Raw genomic sequence first — 22,197 nt, 5'->3', positions numbered from 1 at the left:
AGAACAGAAATTTTGTTTCATTCGATGTTGTATACCAACAGCACCTGGCACATAGCAGTTTCTCAGTAAATATTTATTGACTGAATGAAAATGCTTGTTTGTTCCCATTTACTTATGTGGGAAACTTCATTCATTGATGCCTTAAACATGTGACATTTACTACTCTGATGATGATAATATGCTAGATATGGAGGCCTCTATGGTGGATAATGAGGTTGTTGCTCTCAGTGGAGCTTATATCTGGAGGGATAGGACTGAAAAGGCTGTTTCTGAAGTGTGTTAAAGCCTTTGTGCTTATCTCTGCAAAGGAAGAGCATTACAGACCATTTGTAAACAGCAGCCAGTGGTGCAAACATACCACATGGAATGTTACGGTCCCATGTAGCTGCAGGCTGGTTCTGCATACACCCACTGGGTGTCTTATGAAAAGCAATAAAGATTAGACAATTATTAGATCTTAGGCTTTACTTCTATTTTGTTCAAGGACACAGAACTTTTTGCCTTAGGTATAGCATATACCTGATTTTGTAGAGACAAAATTTCCATGTAAATCAATTGAAGATTTGTTTAGAATTTTACCAAGAATGGATAAGCATTGCCACCCATGTGCCACAGTTGAGTTACATATCACCACGAATCTGCCTTTAGATGCTGCCTCATAGACATCCCTTCTATAGTGATGTGACTAACAACTTTACCATATCAGCACACTTACACATTCAAATACATAGTGTGTGAGCAGAGTTGAGTGTTCTGTGTGTTAAGATGGAATGGCCATCTGAGTGCATTAAAGGTTGAAGGGAGGGGAGCTGGAGAGATGGCTCAGCCGTTATGAACACTTGCATTTCTTCCAATGGACCCGGGTTTGATTTACAGAACTCACATAGGACCACACAACCATCTGTAATTCTAATTCCAGGGATCAATGATGTCTTAAAGCATCAAGCACATGCATGGGACTCAGACATCTATACACATAAAATAACATATGTTAAAACAAGATTGGATTGGAGGGTCAGGGAAGAGCATTCAGGCACAATCCAAAAGCAAGAGCTGTGAAAATGGAAAGAACTTGGGTACTTCGAGTTTTAAAAACAGGGACGATGAGAGGGTACAGAGCAGGGGACAGCCTAGGAGGCAGAGTTTGGAGCTTCTGCTGGCTGGGTCTATAATGAGCATGCGTAAAAGTGAATGCTGAATAGTTTTGGAAGGTTTGGGTGAAAGAGGCATCAACATTTCTGAAGAAACGGGGTGGAGCCTCAGATTTCTTGATCCAGGGGCTCCCTCCAGGAAGGAATCCTAACATACAATAACACAGCAGCTATGGGGTGGGGCGATGCCTCAGCAGCTACAACTTCTGGGATCTGTGTGGTGCAGAAACCCATGATTTCATGTAAACCATATAGATATTTTGTCTTAGACATATTTAAACTAGGTCTTATTTGAATTAGACACTTCGGAGGAGAGACATGGGTCAGTGGACAGAAGAAGCATGATCAGCTGGGGGTCCACTCTGGCCTTTCTGGTTGATGTTATGAGCGGAATGTTTAGCAGAGGCACTTTCACAGCATGAAAGAAGCACAAAAGGAGTTGCATTTATTCATGTTTTATAATCATTCACACAATCTCACTTATTATCCCAAGAACAAGCCATGTATAGAATATCACTAAATGGTCAGTCACTTATGAAACCCCATTTTCCAAAGGAGGTTTTGAGTTTTAAAATGGTATTTTTTTCCTGTCATGGTTTATATTTGGCAAAGAAAAGTTACAAGAAAAGTTTATGAAACAAAATCTCCATATTCAACAACTATGGATCTAGAGAGATCACCACAAGGCATTTGAAGGAGGACATTAAGCACCCTGACAGTCTGGAATAGCTTTGTTTTCAAAGTGACTTCTGAAGAAAAAAACCCCATGTGGCTCAAATAGTTATGTCATATTTTAATGCTCGGAACCCTGCCAGTCTGCATACACTGTGCAGCTAATGAACCTATTTTTGGAATGTTCTAGGGCAGGTACCTCTAGCTACTTACTGCCTTGTTTCTCATCTGTTCCCCATTACCCTGTACTTGGGCCTTTGCCCTGGTATGTCATGATACTGTCCTAAAAATGCCCCCTGGACACCTGTAAAAGAATATGCAAAACAACCACAACAAAATACAAATAAGACACAATGACCTTAGTTTCCTTCTAGCCTCTTCTGTGTCCTCAGTGGAATCCTAAACAGCTGACTAATCCACTTCCATCTGGCTTTATGCCTGAACACAAGTGTGTTAGATCAAGTGCTATTTTTCTCTCCTCAGAAGACTCCCACAGCCTTCTGACCTGGAGCACATAAAGGTACCCGGGGAGGACAGAGTGCCGTGTGTAGATTGTGTGAGCAAGTAATAAAAGGTGGAAACGCAGTAGATCTCTAGGTCATATTACAATGGCAAAGGTTGGATAGCCCTGCATGGGACCTCATCAAGAGTCTCATCCAGAAGAAGCCGTGTGTGTGTGTGTGTGTGTGTGTGTGTGTGTGTGTGTGTGTGTGTGTGAAAGAGAGAGAGAGAGAGAGAGAGAGAGAGAGAGAGAGAGAAGAGAAGAGAAGAGAAGAGAAGAGAAGAGAAGAGAAGAGAAGAGAAGAGAAGAGAAGAGAAGAGAAGAGAAGAGAGATGATTACCAAGCTGGTGATTAACCAGCTCAAATTAAGAGGAAAAGAACACAGAGATCTTTAGCAAGTATTTGTTAAATGACTTGTTTTCATACTTTATTGGACCCTCGAGTTCCATGACAGAGTATCATCACTACTTCAGGATTTAAGATAAGGAACTTGATTCTTAGAGATAGTGGGTAATTTGTCCATTCAACTGGTCAAGCTTGCTCTAGATTAGTTTTTGCACTGCCGGAGATTGGACGGAGGCTCATGCCTATGTGACAAATGTGTTCTGCCACTTAGGTAGAACTCTAGACATCTGCTGATATATCTTTTAAAAGTTTTTTTGTGTATATGGATAGTATATGTACTTATATGGAGGTACACCTTTTTATTGCTCATTTCTGGAGTCCGAAGGATGATGTCAGATGTCTTGCTATCTCTCTGTACCTTAGTCCCTTAAAGCAAGGTATCTCACTAAGCCTGTAGCTTAGTAGATCCAGACATGCTCCTGTCTCCATACCCACAGTGTTGGGTTTCAGGTGTGTGTGGCCACACCTAGCTTCCTATGTGAGAAGTGAGGATTTAAACTCAGACCCTCAGGCTTGCAGAAAAAGCACTTTTACCCACTCCACCATCTGTCTAGCCCCAAAGTTACAAATACTTTTATGTATCAATGCCATTCTAAAGGTAAACTAGAATATAGACTTGTGCTAAGCCCAGGAAGAACTATTATTTATCCTAGAAATATAAAGCATTGCTTAAAGCATTTTAACATCAATGAAAGATATCAATTGTGGGGGTAAATAGACTGCACTGGCATTCTCAGATGCATAAGGTTATCAGTGAGGTCTTTCTTGCCATAGAGCAGTAAAGGTTTAAGAGCTAAGCTGGAAATCAAATTTGTTTTCGAGAACCGGATTTCAATGAACCAGGGAAGTCAATAGTTCTGTAACCCCCAGTGTAGTAGTTCTGATGTTAAGGTCCTGTTCTCCAATTGATTTTTGATCTATCAGTAAAGATACCAGGAGTCAATTGTTGGGCAGAAGGAAAGAGGTGGGACTGCTGGGTCCCTGGGGAAAGAGGCAAGGAGAAGAGGGAGATGAAAGGAGTTTTCACCATGCTTTGGAGGGAGAAAAGCTGACAAGCCATGTGAGATCTCTGGTGGAGCAGCCATAGGCCACTTCTCCAGGTGGGATGTTAGGGTGTTGAGCTGGGACTAAAGGTAACTGAGCAACTGAAGCTGAGGGGTGCTGAGCTAAGAGTATCTGGAAGGGCTTGCTAGCCATGGGGGATTAGTAGCGCCCAGCAATTGAGCCAAGAAAGCAGTGTGTGTGTGTGTTTGTGTGTGTGTGTGTCTGTGTTTTTTCATCAACAGATCCAATATTCTCTAGGTGAAGGCTGGTAGCATGATCTGCCCTGAGTTTGAAGGGGGTAGCCAAAACTACACACTACACCCCAGAGCCTTATATACTCTCTTATCAAATATTCACTTTCTTTCTCCCTCCAACTAGTTCGTGATGTTTCAGTGGCCCATTTTATTTTAATGCATATCATATTCTGAATCACCATAGATTAGTCGACTATGAAGAAAGGAAAATCATACACTAAGAGTGACTAAGAGAGACACTGGAGCCAGTGGGATAGTGCACTGAACAACACACCTGATGACCTCAGGTCCATCCTCAGAATCCACATGGTGAAAGGAGCATTGACTCAGAGAGTTGTCTTTTGCCACGACAAACGTAACTATAGTCATGCAGTCACATGCAAAGTACATAAACAAATGTTTAAAAAAGTAATGATAGTGAGCTAAAAACACTTGAGAAGATTCAAGTAATAAAAATTCCTTAAAGTGTATAAAATATTTAGATTTTATGTAAAAAATCATGTGGAGTTTTGAAGTTTAAATTTTTCTTTTTAAGTATAGCATCATTGAAAATTAAAAGATAAGTGACATTATTGTCTAGGAATCACATTATTCTGCACAAAAAGATTCTAAGAATTCTTTCATCAACTTATTATAGAAAAGACCATATTTTTCTATTGCCAAATGAATATATGGTTATAACATTTCATGGAGAAAAATAAGTTCATTAAGACATCCTCTAATTTGGGCTGGAGTGGTAGCTCAGCCAGTAGAGTCCATATACAATGGAAGCTGGAGCTAGAGAGGAAGAAGAAAAGGGAGTGGCAGAAAGAAGAGGAAGAAAAGAACAGAGGAGAGGAGGTGAGGAGAGAAGAAAAGACAGGTGTAGAGCTTTGTATTTGTGACCCACATACTAGAGTGGCAGAGTCAGACCATTTTCACTAAACAGGAAGCTCCAGGCCAGTGAAAGATACTATCTCAAAGGATAGGATGAGCAAAATAAAACAAAAAGGTGAATGGAGCTGTGTCCCCAACTCACACCTGTATCCTCTTACCCACACATATTCATGAACACATCACACCATATCGTATGATTCCATAATTCACAACAATGGCAAGGACATAGGGTGTCTGATGGATTCAAAACATATTTTGGTATCCAATCCCTAATGTTTATGATGGTAGCTATATACTCCTTCATTTGCTTAAATGAGAAAGTCTAGTATACTAGCCAGTGACTTCCAAGTGCTAAGCATCCTTGTAAAATCTTCTTCCTTAGAATATCACAGACTATGAGATGCTTTAGGCACATTTCCTGTACTATTATGCATAAAACAATTCCAACCAACTCCACATAGTGTCTTGTATTCTAATAGCAAACTAAGCAGTATGTGTTCTGAAAACCTTTGAGTCTATTAGAATGAAACTCCTCCGAAGGCACAGTAGGTAGAAAACTAAAGAGAATGGGTGGGGCTTTTTACCAATGAACCTCTGGAATTCGTTTAAACCATGCACTGCTTATTAGGCACCAATTACAGCTAGTTAGTCTTTCCCATTCCAATGATCAATTCCTCTGTTCTTTACTTCAGTGTCCTTCTGTGATAGCATTACTGGCCAACTTCCACCATGTGAGAGCATTCACTTGGCACTGGCATGCTCTATCTTCACAGCTTGGTGAGATAGAGCAGCCATGTTCTCTGGTGTTACTGAAATAAGCAAGACCAGATGCTACGAATTTCCTGCTTCACACAGAAGCCTAGAGTGGTACAGGATGGGATGTGTACAAGGCATCTTGATTATATCATGTGGAGGATAAATGAGTATCAAAACAGAATGGCATTACCTTTATCAGGATAAGAATAAACTACAGTGAGGTTGATGTGAGCTGTAAAGTGCACTTAGGGGTTGAATACAATCAATCTGGTCCACTTCTAGAGAACTCTCCTGCACACGAAGAGGGACAATCAGCAGGGTATAAAAATATCACTGGTCAGGGGCTGGAGAGATGGCTCAGTAGCTAAGAGCACTGACTGCTCTTCCAGAGGTCCTGAGTTCAATTCCCAGCAACCACATGGTGGCTCACAACCATCTGTAATGGGATCTGATGCCCACTTCTTGTTTATCTGAGGCCAGTGACAATGCACTCATATACATAAAATAAATTTAAAATATCTTTTAAAAATATCATTGGTCAGAGACTGGTCATCAGGGCACATATCCTTGTCAGAAAGTTCCAAATTAGCTCTGGGCAATCATTAGGGGGTGGAGGGGGTGGGTGTAGCTATAAATATTGAGTCAAGATTTCTGTATTTTCAGTGCATAACCATTTTTATTTTTAAAGTATATGCATGAGTATTTGCACATACCCTGTGTGTGCCTAGTGCCTGAAGAGGCCAGAAGTATGCATCAGATCCTCTGGAACTAGAATTACAGGAGGCTCTAAGCTGCCATGTGGGTGTTGGGAACTGAACCTAGCACCCCTGCAATAGTGGGAAGTGCTCCTGACTCCTGAGCCATCTCTCCAGCCCCATCATCATCTACAGTTTTTAGCCTTGTATAACCTGTCAGCCATCTTAAAGTGCTGAACTGGTGATGGAATCAGCAAAATGCTTCCACATTTTAGAAGGGGCTAGCAATTTTTAAAGAAATGTGACCGTCATTTTAAAAATAAGCTATATGATTTTTTTCTTAATTTGGCAATTCAGAATATGATTTAGTATTAGACTGAAATTCATTAACCTTCTTTCCTTTGCTGTATAGTAAAGACAGAAGAATTTATGTAAATACATCGGTTTGCAAATCATTTCTCTCAGCTTGTGCAGACCACTCTATAATATAAAGCAAGACAATTGTGAAAATATTTTGAATTTCCTTAAGTGTAGTTTAAAGTTTATTTTTTTACATCTAATTAAAAATGTAAGTAGAGAGAATTAAGGTATGAGGCAATGGCCAATATACAGCAAGGACACAGAAAGCGCTGGGCTCAGTCCAGGCTCTCCTTAAGCATCTTTCCTATTTAATAGTGCTTACTTTCTCACAGAATTTTCTTTAGATCCACAACCCACCTGGAAACTGGATGGATAGTGTATGTAGATTGATCTATGATTATAATCAACAGGCATGAAAATAGATTTTGTTGAGAACTCTGAACACTAGTGCACATTTCTCCATGGGGAGAGGGGGAGGGAAGAAACAAAATATACTTAATTATTACAGACATATCTTTACATTTATATACATTCCCATTAGGAATGAGTCTATGTTCTAATTTACCAGAAACAGATACGTTGAGACAAAAAATAATATTAACTGGCTTTTTATTTCTAACCAGTCACCTCAGATGAGGAAACATCATGTTAATAATAATGGCTTGCTCGGAGGGGATTGAAAATGGATTTTCGTTTTGAGTTGACTTTCATATGAAGTTTATTGGGTGATCTGCATTAGCTCAGCCTAAGCAAGGAAAGTTCTGGTCTTAAGATCAGCTGCCCAGTCCCCTTTGCCTTGGCTACACACAGTGCCTAACTTTCACAACATTTGGAATGTCAAGTTTATGCTGCAAGGGTGCAGAAAAACGTCCTTGAGAGGTCAGGGATTCTACTTGGCTGTAGAAATCAAAATGACATCTATTTTCTCAGCCCTGAGCACATACTGAATTAGCAAAGGAATAGTTGCTATTCATGCATGCTTTCCCTTATTACCTTGGGAAGTGTTATTAATTGATGAAAACTGCTTTTCCAGTCTCTTTAAATGAACAGTTCTCAACAACATCTCTGCCAAGTAGTTGTCCCAGGGACAGTATCCCCCTTAAAAATCAGGCGGGACCAGTGAACTGGAGGCTCTGAGAAGTCCAATCTTATCACAGCCTGGCATACACCTGCAAATCACCATTTTCCTACCAACACAAAGAAACAATAGTATTGAGGTCTCTTAAAAATATCAACTTTTACTAAGCTCAAATTGAGTCCTCACAGCCATGTTGCTTTCCCTCTCTGACTACAATGAGAAACATATGTATCTTAATTAAATCATTTTAAAGGGGCAGTTGGCAAATTGACTCAGTAATTGTTGCCACTCGGCAAACATGTTCAATTAAAGTGAGTCTAGGACTTCTAAATCTTCAGCTGCTTTGTATCCTGAGCATTCTCTGAATTGTCCTGTCTGCAGTGTGAAAACTCCTGTTTGTTCCTCAGTGTTTGCAGACTTGCAAATGTGTCGTCTTATCTTGTAGTCAAAGCACAGGGGAATTTCCTCACCTGCAGGAGCACTGAGTTTCATTTAGTTGTTGATATGTATCATGTGTATGTGATTAATATTCTTGGCCATCACAGGAAAGTTACTTTTTTACATTGTTGCATTTGAGAACTTATACAACCTCTTTTCAGAAATACTCAAAAGTCAAATTAGCATAAATTATTCACAGCCCACTGTAAAAGCCTGGAACCTAAGCTGTGCTGAATACACAAAACCTTCCTACATGGAATTTAGCCTTTGGAGAAGCTTTCCAACTATTTTTATTGAACATTCAACCTTATTAAACTAAATCACAAAAACAGCCACAAGCCTGAATCTAAGAGGGAGATTTCTGTCTCACGGGGTTTCATGCCACAGAAATGCCTACACTGCTATAAAAAACAAAATGGAACTACAATGATATTTTTATTGAATATGCTTTCTTCAAATTCTTCCTAGGCCTCAAGGAGAGGACTGATAAGTGGCTATCCTGAGGTGCTTTAAGAATGTTTTCTGATGTTCTTGTGGGATTTCTAAAAGTAGAAGCAAGTGATGTCTTTGGCTTTTTTTTGCCTGGACTATTTCCTCCAACTAGGTTGACTTGCCTAACCTTGACGTGTGGATTTCTACCTAGTCTTGGCACTTGTGATGCAGTTGATACCCTTGGAAGGCCTGCTCTTTTCTGAAGGGAAACAAAAGAAAAATGAATATAAGGGAGAGGAGGGACCTGGGGAAGGAAGAGAGGAAAAACTGCTGTTGGAATATAATGTATGAGAGAAGGGGGAGGAGGAGGAGGTGGTGGAAGCAGAAGAGATAGAGGAGGAGGAGGGGGAGGAGGAGGAGGGGGAAAAAGGGGAAGAGGGGGAGAAGGAGGGGGTGGAGAAGGATATGGAAGAAGGGGAAGAGGAGGAGGTAGAAGAAGAGGAGGGGGAGGAGGTAGTAAAATAGGAGGGGGAGGAAGAGGTGGAAGAGGAAGAGGTAGAAGAAGAGGAGGGGGAAGAGGAGGGGGAGGAGGAGGAAGAAGAGAGGAAGTTGTTTCAATTTCTAGGTCTTTCTGACCTCTTAAACAGGACAGTGAAGAGATTTAAAAGAATTAAAAATAAACTAAATTTATTTTCTATGTTTAAAACAAACAAACTGCAACTAGAGAGATGTTTCAGTAGATAAAAGTTCAGTTGCCTAAGTATGGGAACCTGAGCTTGGATCCCTGCTTAAAGCTGGGTATGGCTCTGTGCCTGTAACCTCTATACTGTGGGGAAGAGAGTACAGGAGGGTCATTTAGACTTGAAGGCCACAAGATTTGCTCCCTGTTGAATGACAAATCCTTTTAAGGAAATAAGGTGGGGAATGACAGAACAGGATGGATGCTCCTGTTGCTCCCATGTCCATACACGCACCCCTAGCACTATTAACTATCTTGCTCCATACTAGGAGACCAGGGCTAGTATCAATAATAAAACCACATCTTTTGTTATAATTACACTGAGAACTGCTCTCCTATTACACAGGAGCTCAAAGCCCTGTTTGGTCTGAGTCACTATGAGGACAAGAAAAAGCATGGAACAAAATGGACATTGGAAGGTTGATGTTGGCATCGCTGGCCCAACCTTCCCAACAAGAGCATGTCCATCACAAGTGCTGGTAGTGCAGATAAGAATCTTAGATGACTGCACAAGGCAGATTTTGTTTTCTTTGATGATGAAAATGCCACTGTTAGATCCCAAAGCTAAGAAATTAGACTAAAGTCTGGTCATTACCATTTGTGAGGTTAACAAACAACATAATTTACAAAAATTTACATTTACAAAAATTTACACTTAACAAACAACATAATTTACATGAAGAACAAAATGGCAATAACTTCAATGCCTCTTATCAAGAAACAGTATGGAAAATGCTAGATTGTGTCTAAGAACTAGAGGTCTAAACTCTGGTCTTATATAGCAAGATCCTAATCAAATGAATCATTTCTCTAGAAACTAACAGGGCCTGGAGAAGGGACCTTGTGGCCGTGTGGCTGCCCCTTTTTCTACTGGACATTTAGAGACCTGTCTCTTTTAGCATTGAGAACTGGACATTTTTTTCACTGCCTGGTTCAACCTGTAGCTTCCTGCATGCTGGGCAGGTGCTCTACCACTGAGCTACACTACTAGCACATGGCTAGTATATTGTAATGTTAGCATTGCCAAGCAAATCATTTCAGAAAGAAATATAAAAGGCACAGCCAGAGAGAATAAAAACATTTACACCTACTTTTTAATGGAAATATTTCCATACATCTGAGAACTTAGTCCATAGAAATTATTCAGTGGGTCAAAACTATATAGTCTGAATTCCAATAACTGGGCTAGAGAAATGGCTCATTTGATTAGGTTCTTGCTATGTAAGTATAAGACCTGAGTTTAGATCCCTAGCACAGAAGATAGTTTTGATGAGGTGTCACTTTAAACTTTAATTATTCAAAAAAGAAAATCCATTCATTTATTAGTCTTATTCAAGCACAGGCACAAACTCATAAGAACAAAAGTAGACATAGACCTGTCATTTCAGGTACTCAGGCATCTGAGGCCTTAAAACTAAGCAAGTGAGGTATGCTGGTGCTTGCTTGCCCATGATCCCAGCACTGCTGGTGCTTGCCCATGATCCCAGCACTGCTGGTGCTTGCTTGCCCACGATCCCAGCACTGCTGGTGCTTGCTTGCCCATGATCCCAGCACTGCTGGTGCTTGCTTGCCCATGATCCCAGCACTTGGGAGGCTGAAGCATGAGGATCCTGACTTTTCGACTAGCCTGAAGTCCATAGAAAGACTGTCCACTAACCCCAAACCTACCAAACAACAATGAAACCCTAACATGAGAGCTACCCAGGCCAAAGGGAACAGAAAGCCCAGGCTTGGGAAAAAAAGTTCAAAAGAAAAAATCTCCTTGGGAAAATTCCTCAGCCCTTCAAGGCAGGAATGAGATGAACAGGAGATAAATAACTCATTTAGAGTCATAGAGATTACCACTACTGTTAAATCTACTGTTAAACACCTCTGCCATTATTATCCACAATGTCTTTGCTGAAATGACTCAAAATCATTGGTTGAATGCACTTAGAATTCAGATTGTGAATTGTACATGTTCCTAATTAACATCTCTCTGTAGGAAAAAACAATGAAGCAACCATTTCACTTCTGATAAAATTCTTTGAAAGTAAGCAAGCTTACCAGAAATGATTATTCCAGGTGTCACTGAAAACAGGAACAACTAAACAGGTTGACTCACTTCTATATCACACACAATATTTTAAAATGTGGCCAATATACCAGATTTCTAGCATCCAGAAATCCTTTTTGATCGTCCAACCAATTGTCAGCCATAATAAAGCCTTAAAGAACGGAACTACAACTATAGACCATTTTACTTTCAGCCTTGGGGACCAAACCCAGTGCATTGTGCACCCCAAGCAAGGTCTCTACCACTGAACTACGTCCCCAGCCGGCAAGCACACAAAACTGAATGTGCACCAACAGAAAAAAGTTCTGTACCTTTAGAAAACATGAAGTGAAATCCAGCCACGAGTCACAGATAATTAAGCCATAGTCACTAAGCACATGGAATTAGGCCACGTGCCCTCAGGTTTACTGGCTGGGCTAATAATATTCTTATATAATGGCATCCAGAACAAAGAAGCAGCACACAGCTACTTTCTTAGCATGTATTTTCCTGTTCTTAAACTAAGAGCACTGTAGGTTGAAGCAACCAGGAAATCCAGAGAGAACTTTTAGACAATCTGTATTTAATTGATTATAAAGTATTTGTGCATCCTGCTAATCACACTTGTAAATTCAGACTAATATTCATGAGCTCTAGTTTAATTGTTGGTGATGTTCTTTTTCCTAAAGCTTTTTCAGAAACTGGAAAACAATATCATAAGCAATGTGATTTGCTTGAAGTTTCTCCTTAAAAACAGGCATCATTATTCCTAATCTTAGACAATGCATTAGATATATAATAATAATTTAATGATTATTATAAAATTATATTATAAAGCATGCTTTAAATGTCATTAATAATATATGATGTTTTCTGTAAAAGTTCTTAACCTGAAGATGCTATCAGTCTTTGCACGGTAAAGCTCTGTATTTTTTTTTTTTTAAAGTATTTTAAACATTAGACTCTCCTGTCTGGACTTCATAAATTAAAAAAAAAAAAAAAAAAAGATAAACTGCAATACAGTCTTAGTTTGTAACACTTGAAGACAAAGCTCCCTGATTTATATAGAAAAGTCCCCCAAAGAATGAAAGAAGCCAAATGCACAGCACCCAAGTTGTCAGAGTGATCTACAACAAGTGACTGCTCCGAGCCAGAGATGCGTTCTTCTCCCCACCAAGTCCCTGGCACTCGAGTTACTAATGGAATCGCAGCAAGATTAGGTTTAAAATTAAAGTTACTATTTTAATTGTTTAACCCACCTTAGTATTCAAACACAATGCATATGATATTTCCAGCAATGACTAGAATTTTTTTTTTTTTTTCACAGCAAAGCAGCTAGCACAATTGTAGCTTGGGCTCATGGAAACGTTGACATTTCTCTCCAAAGCACACAGTTCATTAGGACAGCCCCCCCCCCCCCCACACACACACACACACACTTCCTGCCTGCTTACCCCAGGAATACTGGATTGAGTCTGAGAAGACACCAACTGCCTGTCAAGCATGCCAGACGGGTTCCAACAGTGTACAGAACGCCAGAGAAATAGTGTACAGCCGCAAGGACCAGGTACCAGCTAAAGGTGGCTTTGCCTCGCACGGGCTCCGGTTTTCCCTGAAGTTTGAGATGTGTAATCTTAGTCAGTATGACTTCATGACTTTCTAACGTACTTCAGATGTCAAGAACTCCCTCTGATTTCAGGACCACTTCAAGCAAGGCAGAGGAACCCATCACAGTTAGTTACCAAGGGCCAAGTGGGAGGGGCTTTTTCTACTTTGAATTACGTCAGCTGGCTCAGAAGAGAGACGCCTGTAAACTTGTCAAAGCAAAGTAACACTTCATTAATATCAGATGCATGCCTTCAGGCAGCACTGGCCACAACAGGGCTTTTAAAGCTACTTTCTGCGCAGAGAACAATAGATTACACAATCCGGTATACTCTTAGCATTCAACTACTGTCCTGAAAAGTCTTGGAGAAAACTGAAAACATTCTCCTACCCAATGCCCAGTGAAGAGAAACTTTTTTTTTTTAATTCATAAAAGTAGTCTCCCCCCCCCCCGTCCCCCCCTCCCCCCCCCCCCCCCGCCCTCTCACTGTCTTCCAAGTTCTCCGAGATCATAATTGATTTGCAGTCATATTTTGCTTGGTTAAATTGATTTTCTTTAAGATGGAAGACTTCTTCAAAAGACAGTTTTCAATTCAGGTGTGGTGTCCTAAAGTCCCAGGACTCAGAGACTGAAATAGTCCTGTGAGTTTAAAGCAAGCCTGAGTTATGCAGTGGAAGCCTGGGTTACAAAAGCAGAGCCTATCTCAAACTCCAGCAACAGGAAAAGCAACCAACCAAACAAGAAGTTTATAAAAGGGAAGCAATTACTGCTGTGCCCTGAGGTCATCAGTACAATGCATATTACAAAGAGTTACTATCTGGGAAATGTAAAACAGGTGGCTCAGTAGGGGATAGTCTGGCTGCAGTGTGAAGGCCTGAGTTCAAATCTCTAGCCCCACTTGAAAGGCAGCCAGTGGCTGCATGCCTGTAATTCCAGCAGAGTTGCTGGGAGAGGTGTAGACAGGCAAATCACTGTGGCTTTGTCAGCTGTCCCCCTCAGCTCCACTGAGAAAACCCAGGCCAAAAAGTAAGGCAGAGAGTGACAGAGGCAATTGCCAACCTACAAGCTAAAGATATGTTTTCTAGAAGCTTCAATTTTGAATTTAATAACAGGGTCTCACTAAAGTACTCAGGCTAGCCATTTAAGCACTCTGTAGCTCAAGTTGACTTTACCTCAGCCTCCCAAATAGCTAGGTTTATATATTTGGGTCACTGGACAAACTGTTTCACACTTTTAAATAATTGGCAAAAAAAAAAAAAAATCCAAACCAAAAGGGCATTTTGTGACACAAAACGAAAATTATGAAGGCTCTATTTAAGGTCACTAATAAAGATTTATAACGACATGGCCACTTATTTTTTACAGTTATTGTGGATGTTTTAGTCTTACTGCAAAATAGAATAGTGACAGGGTGGTGTGTGATTCACAAAACTTTCAGTATTTCTTATGAATGTTCCAGAGAAGCTGGACAGCCCCCGACAACAACTATAGGTGACAGGTTCATTTGGTGCACCCCTGGGGCACAGATTTGTATGTACTGTGCCACTCCATTTATATAAAATCCTTGAAATGAAGAGCAGTGCAGTGGCTTCCAGAACTTAGGATGGTAAGGTGGCTTTAAAGCTGCAGCCTAAGAAGTGACCTGATGCTGAAGGTGAAGGGGCTCATACCTTGGACTCTATACTCACACTATTCAGTAGCCAGATACTCCTGTCTGTGGGTTCAGCATCTATGGAATCAACTAACCATTTAAAAAATAGTGCGTTTGTACTGAACATATAATTTTTAGACAATAATTTAATAAAAATTCACAACCAGTCTCTAATTGTTCCCTATTATTTACAGTAAGTTCCCTAAATAAGTCATCATACTATTAACAGCATTACAATGTGTTGAGTGTTGTTAGCAATTTACAGGTGCTGTATAGGATATGTATACTTTATAGGTGACACAAAGCTGTTTTACACAAAGGACTTCAGTATCCATGGGTTTTGGAATATAGGAGGCTCTAGGTGCCAATCACCTTGGATACTGAGATCTGACACTACATACCCAGATTCGATATTACACATTACCATGCAGGCAGTTAGGCACAATCTTCATGGCTGGAGTGGGCTTTTAGCAAAAACTAGAAATGACCTAAATAGAAAAGCAAATGAACAAACTGTGAACTACTATTTTGTAGTGAAAGCGAATGGCCTAGACCCTTAAAAGTTAAGTACATATTAAGGCCTGGGAAACTGTTGCCTGTCTACCCAGGCATTTTATGCTGTTATAAGGAAACTTTCTCATGTACTGTTACTGTGAACGTCTTCATTCCTGAATTAACCATTAGCCCAAAGTCTGTTAGGTTCTATGCTTTGGTGTTCTTGAAAACCAATCACAATAGAAGTTATGTGGAACTGCTTTGTATAGATAGCCAAATAAGTTGGACCCAAGATCTCCCTGGGAATTGACACCCTACTTGACAGAAAGGGACAACCTGGTACCCAAGTTGGTACCTGGTTGGCAAGTTGGGACATGAATGCTATATAAGTCAATGCTCAATAAACTACCTCTGTCTGACTGACATGTGGTTTGTGGGGCAAGTCCTAGACTCTAATACACAAAGTCACAGAGCAGCACATCACTAGTAACCCATGTACAGCTATGCCCTTTTCTCTATAGCTAACCCAAGACTCATGTGTATAACTGTGCCCTCTTCTCTATAGTCAAATCACGTTGCCTCTTAGAAGCCACTAAGCTCACAAGTATGAGGTGCTCTCATTGGATTTTGACAACTATTTCTCTGATAAATGATGTTCAATACCTTTTCTAACACCCAAAGGGACTCTAGTCAGACTGAGCATGATAAACATGGCTCTGGCAGGGCCTTGCCTTTCTTTCTCATTCCCTCTGCCTTGCTAAAAACCATGAGATTAGATTACTAAGCTAGCCACCAAGGTCCATTTCTTTATTTGGCCACGTCCTCCTTCTGAGGGTGAGTAACAAGGTCCAGCTATCAAAGTATTGAAGTCCAGCAATCAACAACTCCCTTCCAGTCAGTGCCAGCTCTGAGTCACCTTGGGTTCGAACTCAGTGGATGGTCCCACAGTCCTCAGAGGACTCTGAGCAAGATCTTAGGATCACTGGTGAGTGGAACACAACATCTGTTCCAAAGCAATTGTGATGGGCCTGTGACAGCAGGAACAAGGACATGGGAGCCCTGTCTGACCAGCAGCTTGGGTTCCTTCTGATCATTACTGGTACACCTTGGTTTTGAACACACCAGACAGCCCCATGGTTCTTAGAGGAGACACCATTTCCAGGAGCTGTAACATGCCCAGGATCTTCAGATTCCAGGATCCCAGGATAACAGGAGCTTGGTCACACCAGGATCTCAGGGTCTCAGAGGAAGCTTGACTGCCAAAAAAACTGACACACCCAGAATCTCAGGTTCACAGGAGCCCGGGATCACAGGATCACAGAGAAAGCTGGACTCTGAGGAGTCTTGAACCAATAAGAATTATAGGAAAGATAGGCTCCATTCAAATATATTGAGGGCAGCAAGCACTTGAGATAATCAGATGGCAGCAGGCAAGAATAAGAACAGGAGCAACAGAAACCAAGGTTACTTGGCATCATCAGAACTAAACTCTCCCACCATACCAAGTCCTGGATACACAATCACACAAGAAAAGCAAGACATGGATCTAAAGTCACTTCTCATGATGATGATGGAGGACTTTAAGAAGGAAATACAGGAAAACACAGGTAAACAGCTAGAAGCCCTTAAAGAGGAAACACAAAAATCCCTTAAAGAGTTACAGGAAAACACTGTCAAACAGTTGAAAGAATTGAAGCAAACCATCCAAGATCTAAAAATGGAAGTAGAAACAATAAAGAAATCACAAAGGGAGACAACTCTGGAGATAGAAAACCTAGGGAAGAAATCAGGAACCATAGATGCGAGCATCAGCAACAGAATACAACAGATGGAAGAGAGAATCTCAGGTGCAGAAGATTCCACAGAAAACATGGACACAACAATCAAAGAAAATGCAAAATGCAAAAAGATCCTAACTTAAAACATCCATGAAACCCAGGACACAATGAGAAGACCAAACCTAAGGACAATAGGTATAGATGCGAATGAAGATTTTCAACTTAAAGGACCAGTAAATATCTTCAACAAAATTATAGAAGAAAACTTCCCTAACCTAAAGAAAGAGATGCCCATGAATATACCAGAAGCCTACAGAACTCCAAATAGACTGGACCAGAGAAGAAACTCCTCTTGACACATAATAATCAGAACAACAAATGCACTAAATAAGGATAAAATATTAAAAGCAGTAAGATAAAAAGGTCAAGTAACATATAAAGGCAGGCCTATCAGAATTACACCAGAACTTACCAGAGATTATGAAAGCCAGAAGATCCCGGACAGATGTTATACAGACCCTAAGAGAACACAAATGTCAACTTAGGCTACTATACCTAGCAAAACTCCCAATTATCATAAATGGAGAAACCAAGGTATTCCATGACAAAACCAAATTCACACAATATCTTTCCACGAATTCAACCCTTCTAAGGATAATAAAGGGAAAGCTCCAACACAAGGAGGAAAATGACGCCCTAGAAAAAGCAAGAAAGTAATCCTTCAACAAACCTAAAAGAAGATAGCTGCAAGAACAGAATCCCAACTCTAACATCAAAAATAACAGGAAGCAACAATTACTTTTCCTTAATATCTCTTAATATCAATGGACTCAACTCCCCAATAAAAAGACATAGACTAACAGACTGGCTACATAAACAGGACCCAATGTTTTGCTGCATACAGGAAACTCACCTCAGGGACAAAGTCAGACATTACTTCAGAGTAGAGGGCTGGAAAACACTTTTCCAAGCAAATGGTCCCCCAAAACAAGCTGGAGTAGCCATTCTAATATCAAAGATCAGGAATTCAAGGCCCATACCTAAACACAATAAAAGCAATATACAGCAAACCAGTAGCCAATGTCAAACTGTGATCGCCCATGGCCACAGGAACCCGGGCAGGCTGGGGCTAAAAGAGAATAGATGGCAAGAAAAGACAAGGCCAAGACAAAATTCTCATCAAAGCTCCAAAATTTACTAATAATCTGTGCTTATATAAGCAGAGAGCCCATCTCCTGCAGATCCATTCTTGATGCCTGTAGCCAGCCTGTAGGAGATCTGCCTGAGAGAACTGGTCTGGCAAGTAGGTGTAAATTACTGGATTGCTTGTTCTCTCTGGAATATTTCAGGAGCCTCTCAGCAGGTAGCACTGTCTCAGAGAAGAACAATGTGGGTGACAGAACAATAGAACCATCTAGGTGAGAAGGCTCCACCGCAGGTGGTCTCATTTTCAGTGGTGGCAAGGTCTGAGCCAGCACACTCAAGGCTGGGGGAGGCTACATCAAACTAAATGGAGAGAAATTTGAAGCAATCCCACTAAAATCAGGGACTAGACAAGGTTGCCCACTTTCTGACTACCTATTCAATATAGTACTTGAAGTCCTAGCCACAGCAGGTAGACCAAAAAAGGAGATCAAGGGGATACAAATTGGAAAGGAAGAAGTCAAAATATCACTATTTGAAGATGATATGATAGTATATATAAGTGACCCTAAAAATTCAACCAATTTTTAATTTAGAGAACTCCTAAACCTGATAAACAGCTTCAGTGCAGTAGCAGGATATAAAATTAACTCAAACAAATCAGTGGAATTTCTCTACACAAAAGATAAATAGGCCGAGAAAGAAATTAGAGAAACAACACCCTTCACAATAGTCACAAATAATAAAAAAATACCTTGGGTTACTCTAATTAAGCAAGTGAAATATATGTAGGATAAGAACTTCAAGTCTCTGAAGAAAGAAATCAAAGAAGATCTCAGAAGATGGAAAGATCTCCCATGCTCAAGGATTGGTAGGATTTATATATTCAAAATGGCTATCTTGCTGAAAGCAATCTACAGATTCAATGCAATCCCCATCAATATTCCAACTCAATTCTTCACAGAGTTAGAAAGGGCAATTTGCAAATTCATCTGGAATAACAAAAAATCTAGGATAACAAAAACTATTCTCAACAATAAAAGAACCTTTGGGGGAATCACCATGCCTGACCTCAAGCTGTACTACAGAGCAACTGTGATAAAAAATTGCATGGTATTGGTACAGCAACAGACAGGTAGATCAATAGAATAGAATTGAAGACCCAGAAATGAAACCACACTCCTATGGTCACTTGATCTTTGACAAGGGTTCTAAAACCATCCAGTGGAAGAAAAGACCCCATTTTCAACAAATGGTGCTAGCAAAACTGGTGGTTAGCATGCAGAAGAATGCGAATTGATCCATTCTTATATCCTTGTACAAAGCTTAAGTCTAAGTGGATCAAGGAACTCCACATAAAACCAGAGACTCTGAAGCTTATAGAGGAGAAAGTGGGGAAAAGCCTCGAAGATATGGGCACAGGGGAAAAATTCCTAAACAGAACAGCAATGGCTTGTTCTGTAAGATCGAGAATCGAAAAATGGGACCTCATAAAATTGCAAAGCTTCTTTAAGGCAAAAGGCACTATCAATAAGACAAAAAGGCCACCAACAAATTGGGAAAGGATTTTTACCAATCCTAAATCTGATAGGGGACTAATACCCAATATATACAAAGAGCTCAAGAAGCTGGACTCCAGAAATTCAAATAACCCTATTAAAAATGGGGTACAGAGCTAAACAAAGAATTCTCAATTGAGGAATACCAAATGGCTGAGAAGCATCTGAAAAAATGTTCAACATCCTTAATCATCAGGAAAATGCAAATCAAAACAACCCTGAGATTCCACTTCACACCAGGCAGAATGGCTAAGATCAAAAATTCAGGTGACAGCAGATGCTGGTGAGGATATGGAGAAAGAGGAACACTCCTCCATTGCTGGTGGGATTGCAAGCTGGTACAAACACTCTGGAAATCAGTTTGGTGCTTCCTCAGAAAATTGGACATAGTACTACCTGAGGACCCAGCAATACCTGTCCTGGGCATATACCCAGAAGAAGTTCCAACTTGTAATAAGGACACATGCTCGACTATGTTCATAGCAGCCTTATTTATAATAGCCAGAAGCTGGAAAGAACTCAGATGTCCCTCAACAGAGGAATGGATACAGAAAATGTGGCACATTTACACAATGGATTACTACTCTGCTATTAAAAACAATGAATTTATGAAATTCTTAGGCAAATGGATGGATCTAGAGGATATCATCCTGAGTGAGGTAATCCAATCACAAAAGAACACACATGATATGCACTCACTGATAAATTGATATTAGCCCCAAAATTTACAATACCCAAGATACAACTTGCAAAACACATGAAACTCAAGAATAAGGAAGACCAAAGTGTGGATACTTTGTTCCTTCTTAGAACAGGGAACAAAATACCCATGGATAGAGTTACAAGAGACAATGTTTGGAGCAAAGCCTGAAGCAATAACCATCCAGAGACTGCTCCACTTGGGGATCCACCCCATAAACAACCACCAAACCCAGACACTAGGCAGATGACAACAAGAGCCTTCTGACAGGAGCCTGATATAACTCACTCCTGGGAGGCTCTGCCAGTGCCTGCAAATACAGAAGCGGATGCTGACAGTTATCCATTGGATGGAGCACAAGGTCCCCAATGAAGGAGCCTGAGAAATACCCAGGGAGCTGAAGGTTGACTGAAACCCCATAGGAGGAACATCAAAATGAACTAACCAGTATCCTCAGAGGTCCTTGGATCTATACCACCAATCAAAGAAAACACATGGTGGAACTTGTGGCTCTAGCTGTATTTGTAGAGAGGATGGCCTAGTTGCTCATCAATGGGAGGAGTGGCCCTTGGTCGTCTGAAGGCTCTAGGCCTCAGAATAGGGGAATGCCAGGACCAAGAATGGGAGTGGGTGGGTTGGGGAGCAGGGGGAGGGGAAAGGGGATAGGGGATTTTCAGAGGGGAAACTAGGAAACAGGATAACATTTGAAATGTAAATAAAGAAAATATCTAATAAAAAAAAGAAAAAACAAAACAAACAAACAAACAAAAAACAAGTCCAGGAATCAAAATCATCCTTTGTCTCACCTAATTAACATGTCAGATTAAAATAAAACACCTCATTCTAACACAGGGTTTCCCTTTCTTTAAACTTTGGTATAAAATTTCCAAGTATACAAAAAATAGTATGTACTTCATGAAGGTGACTAAAAAAGACAAAAACAAAAACCAACTCATGGTGGTTGTGACAGCAAATAAAACACCTGTACAAGCCCAAGCCAGATCAAATCACAGCAAGGAGAGAGGAGGTGGGAACTGAATCCAACCCAAAGCTATGGTATCACTGGCAAGTTTTGGCTGCTGAGAGGGGGGAGAGAGAGATGGGGAGAGAGAGATGGGGAGGAGGGAAATTGAACACTCTCCAGTAGAAGATCATGCATCCAAGAGTATTGATGTAGCATAAAACTGCTCTTGAAGGTTTATAAAAAATGATACAACATGAGTAGGTGGAGAAAGGAAGAGTGAATTGAGGAAGAATTGGGAAAAAGAGACAAATATCATCATCCATAAACACTTGTATGGAAACCTCAATAATTAATAACTTAATTTACATATATATGAAGATAAATATGAAAAGCAAATTCCTTCCAAATTGAAAAATTCCATCCTACGGGGGAGCTTTTTAAGCAAGGAGAAAACAACACAAAATAACTTCAGGAAGTCTCTGAATCTGAAGAGATTCATTAGGACCCTCCCTTCCAGAGTAAGCAATAAAGCTTTTGAGAGTCACTTCCAGATAAGCCAAATTGTAAAGAAGAGGACTCTGAGACCAACTGCCTAGAAGAAACCATAACCAGCTGACCTGAGTCAGGTTTAGACCAGAGTCACCTGGAAGGGACACTCTCCAACATGTGAGCTGCTTACAGGCTGTACAGTGTGTCCCAATTTCCCAGTTTTTATGAGCTGTTGCCTATGCAGGGGTGGACTTTTGGCAGCTGTCTTTGAGTCATTTGTGTTCCTGTAAGTAACCTCAATTAAACTCACTGGTTCACCAAGTTGGGCTTTTATGGTGTCCATATTTTGGTCTGTGATGGGGTTGCTAGATAGGG

At 40.5% G+C, this 22,197-nt stretch overlaps 1 protein-coding gene across 10 annotated transcripts in view; it reads right to left on the bottom strand.

The window, feature by feature from the left end:
* Cacnb2 (calcium channel, voltage-dependent, beta 2 subunit) overlaps positions 1-22,197 on the bottom strand; it is a 384,951-nt gene that overhangs the window by 151,614 nt on the left and 211,140 nt on the right. Inside the window, exon 1 of one of the 10 annotated variants that reach the window (NM_001252533.1) lies at positions 12,892-13,106. The exons of the other annotated variants lie outside the window; for them this stretch is intronic. Coding sequence (NP_001239462.1) covers positions 12,892-12,942 — 51 coding nt within the window. The 5' untranslated portion in view covers positions 12,943-13,106. Of the gene's footprint in view, positions 1-12,891; positions 13,107-22,197 lie in introns of those variants that run through there. 10 annotated transcript variants of the gene reach the window in all.

The sequence above is a fragment of the Mus musculus genome, chromosome 2 (assembly GCF_000001635.26).
Source record: "Mus musculus strain C57BL/6J chromosome 2, GRCm38.p6 C57BL/6J".
Lineage (NCBI taxonomy): Eukaryota > Metazoa > Chordata > Mammalia > Rodentia > Muridae > Mus > Mus musculus.
This window is presented reverse-complemented; position numbering and strand designations above follow the sequence as displayed.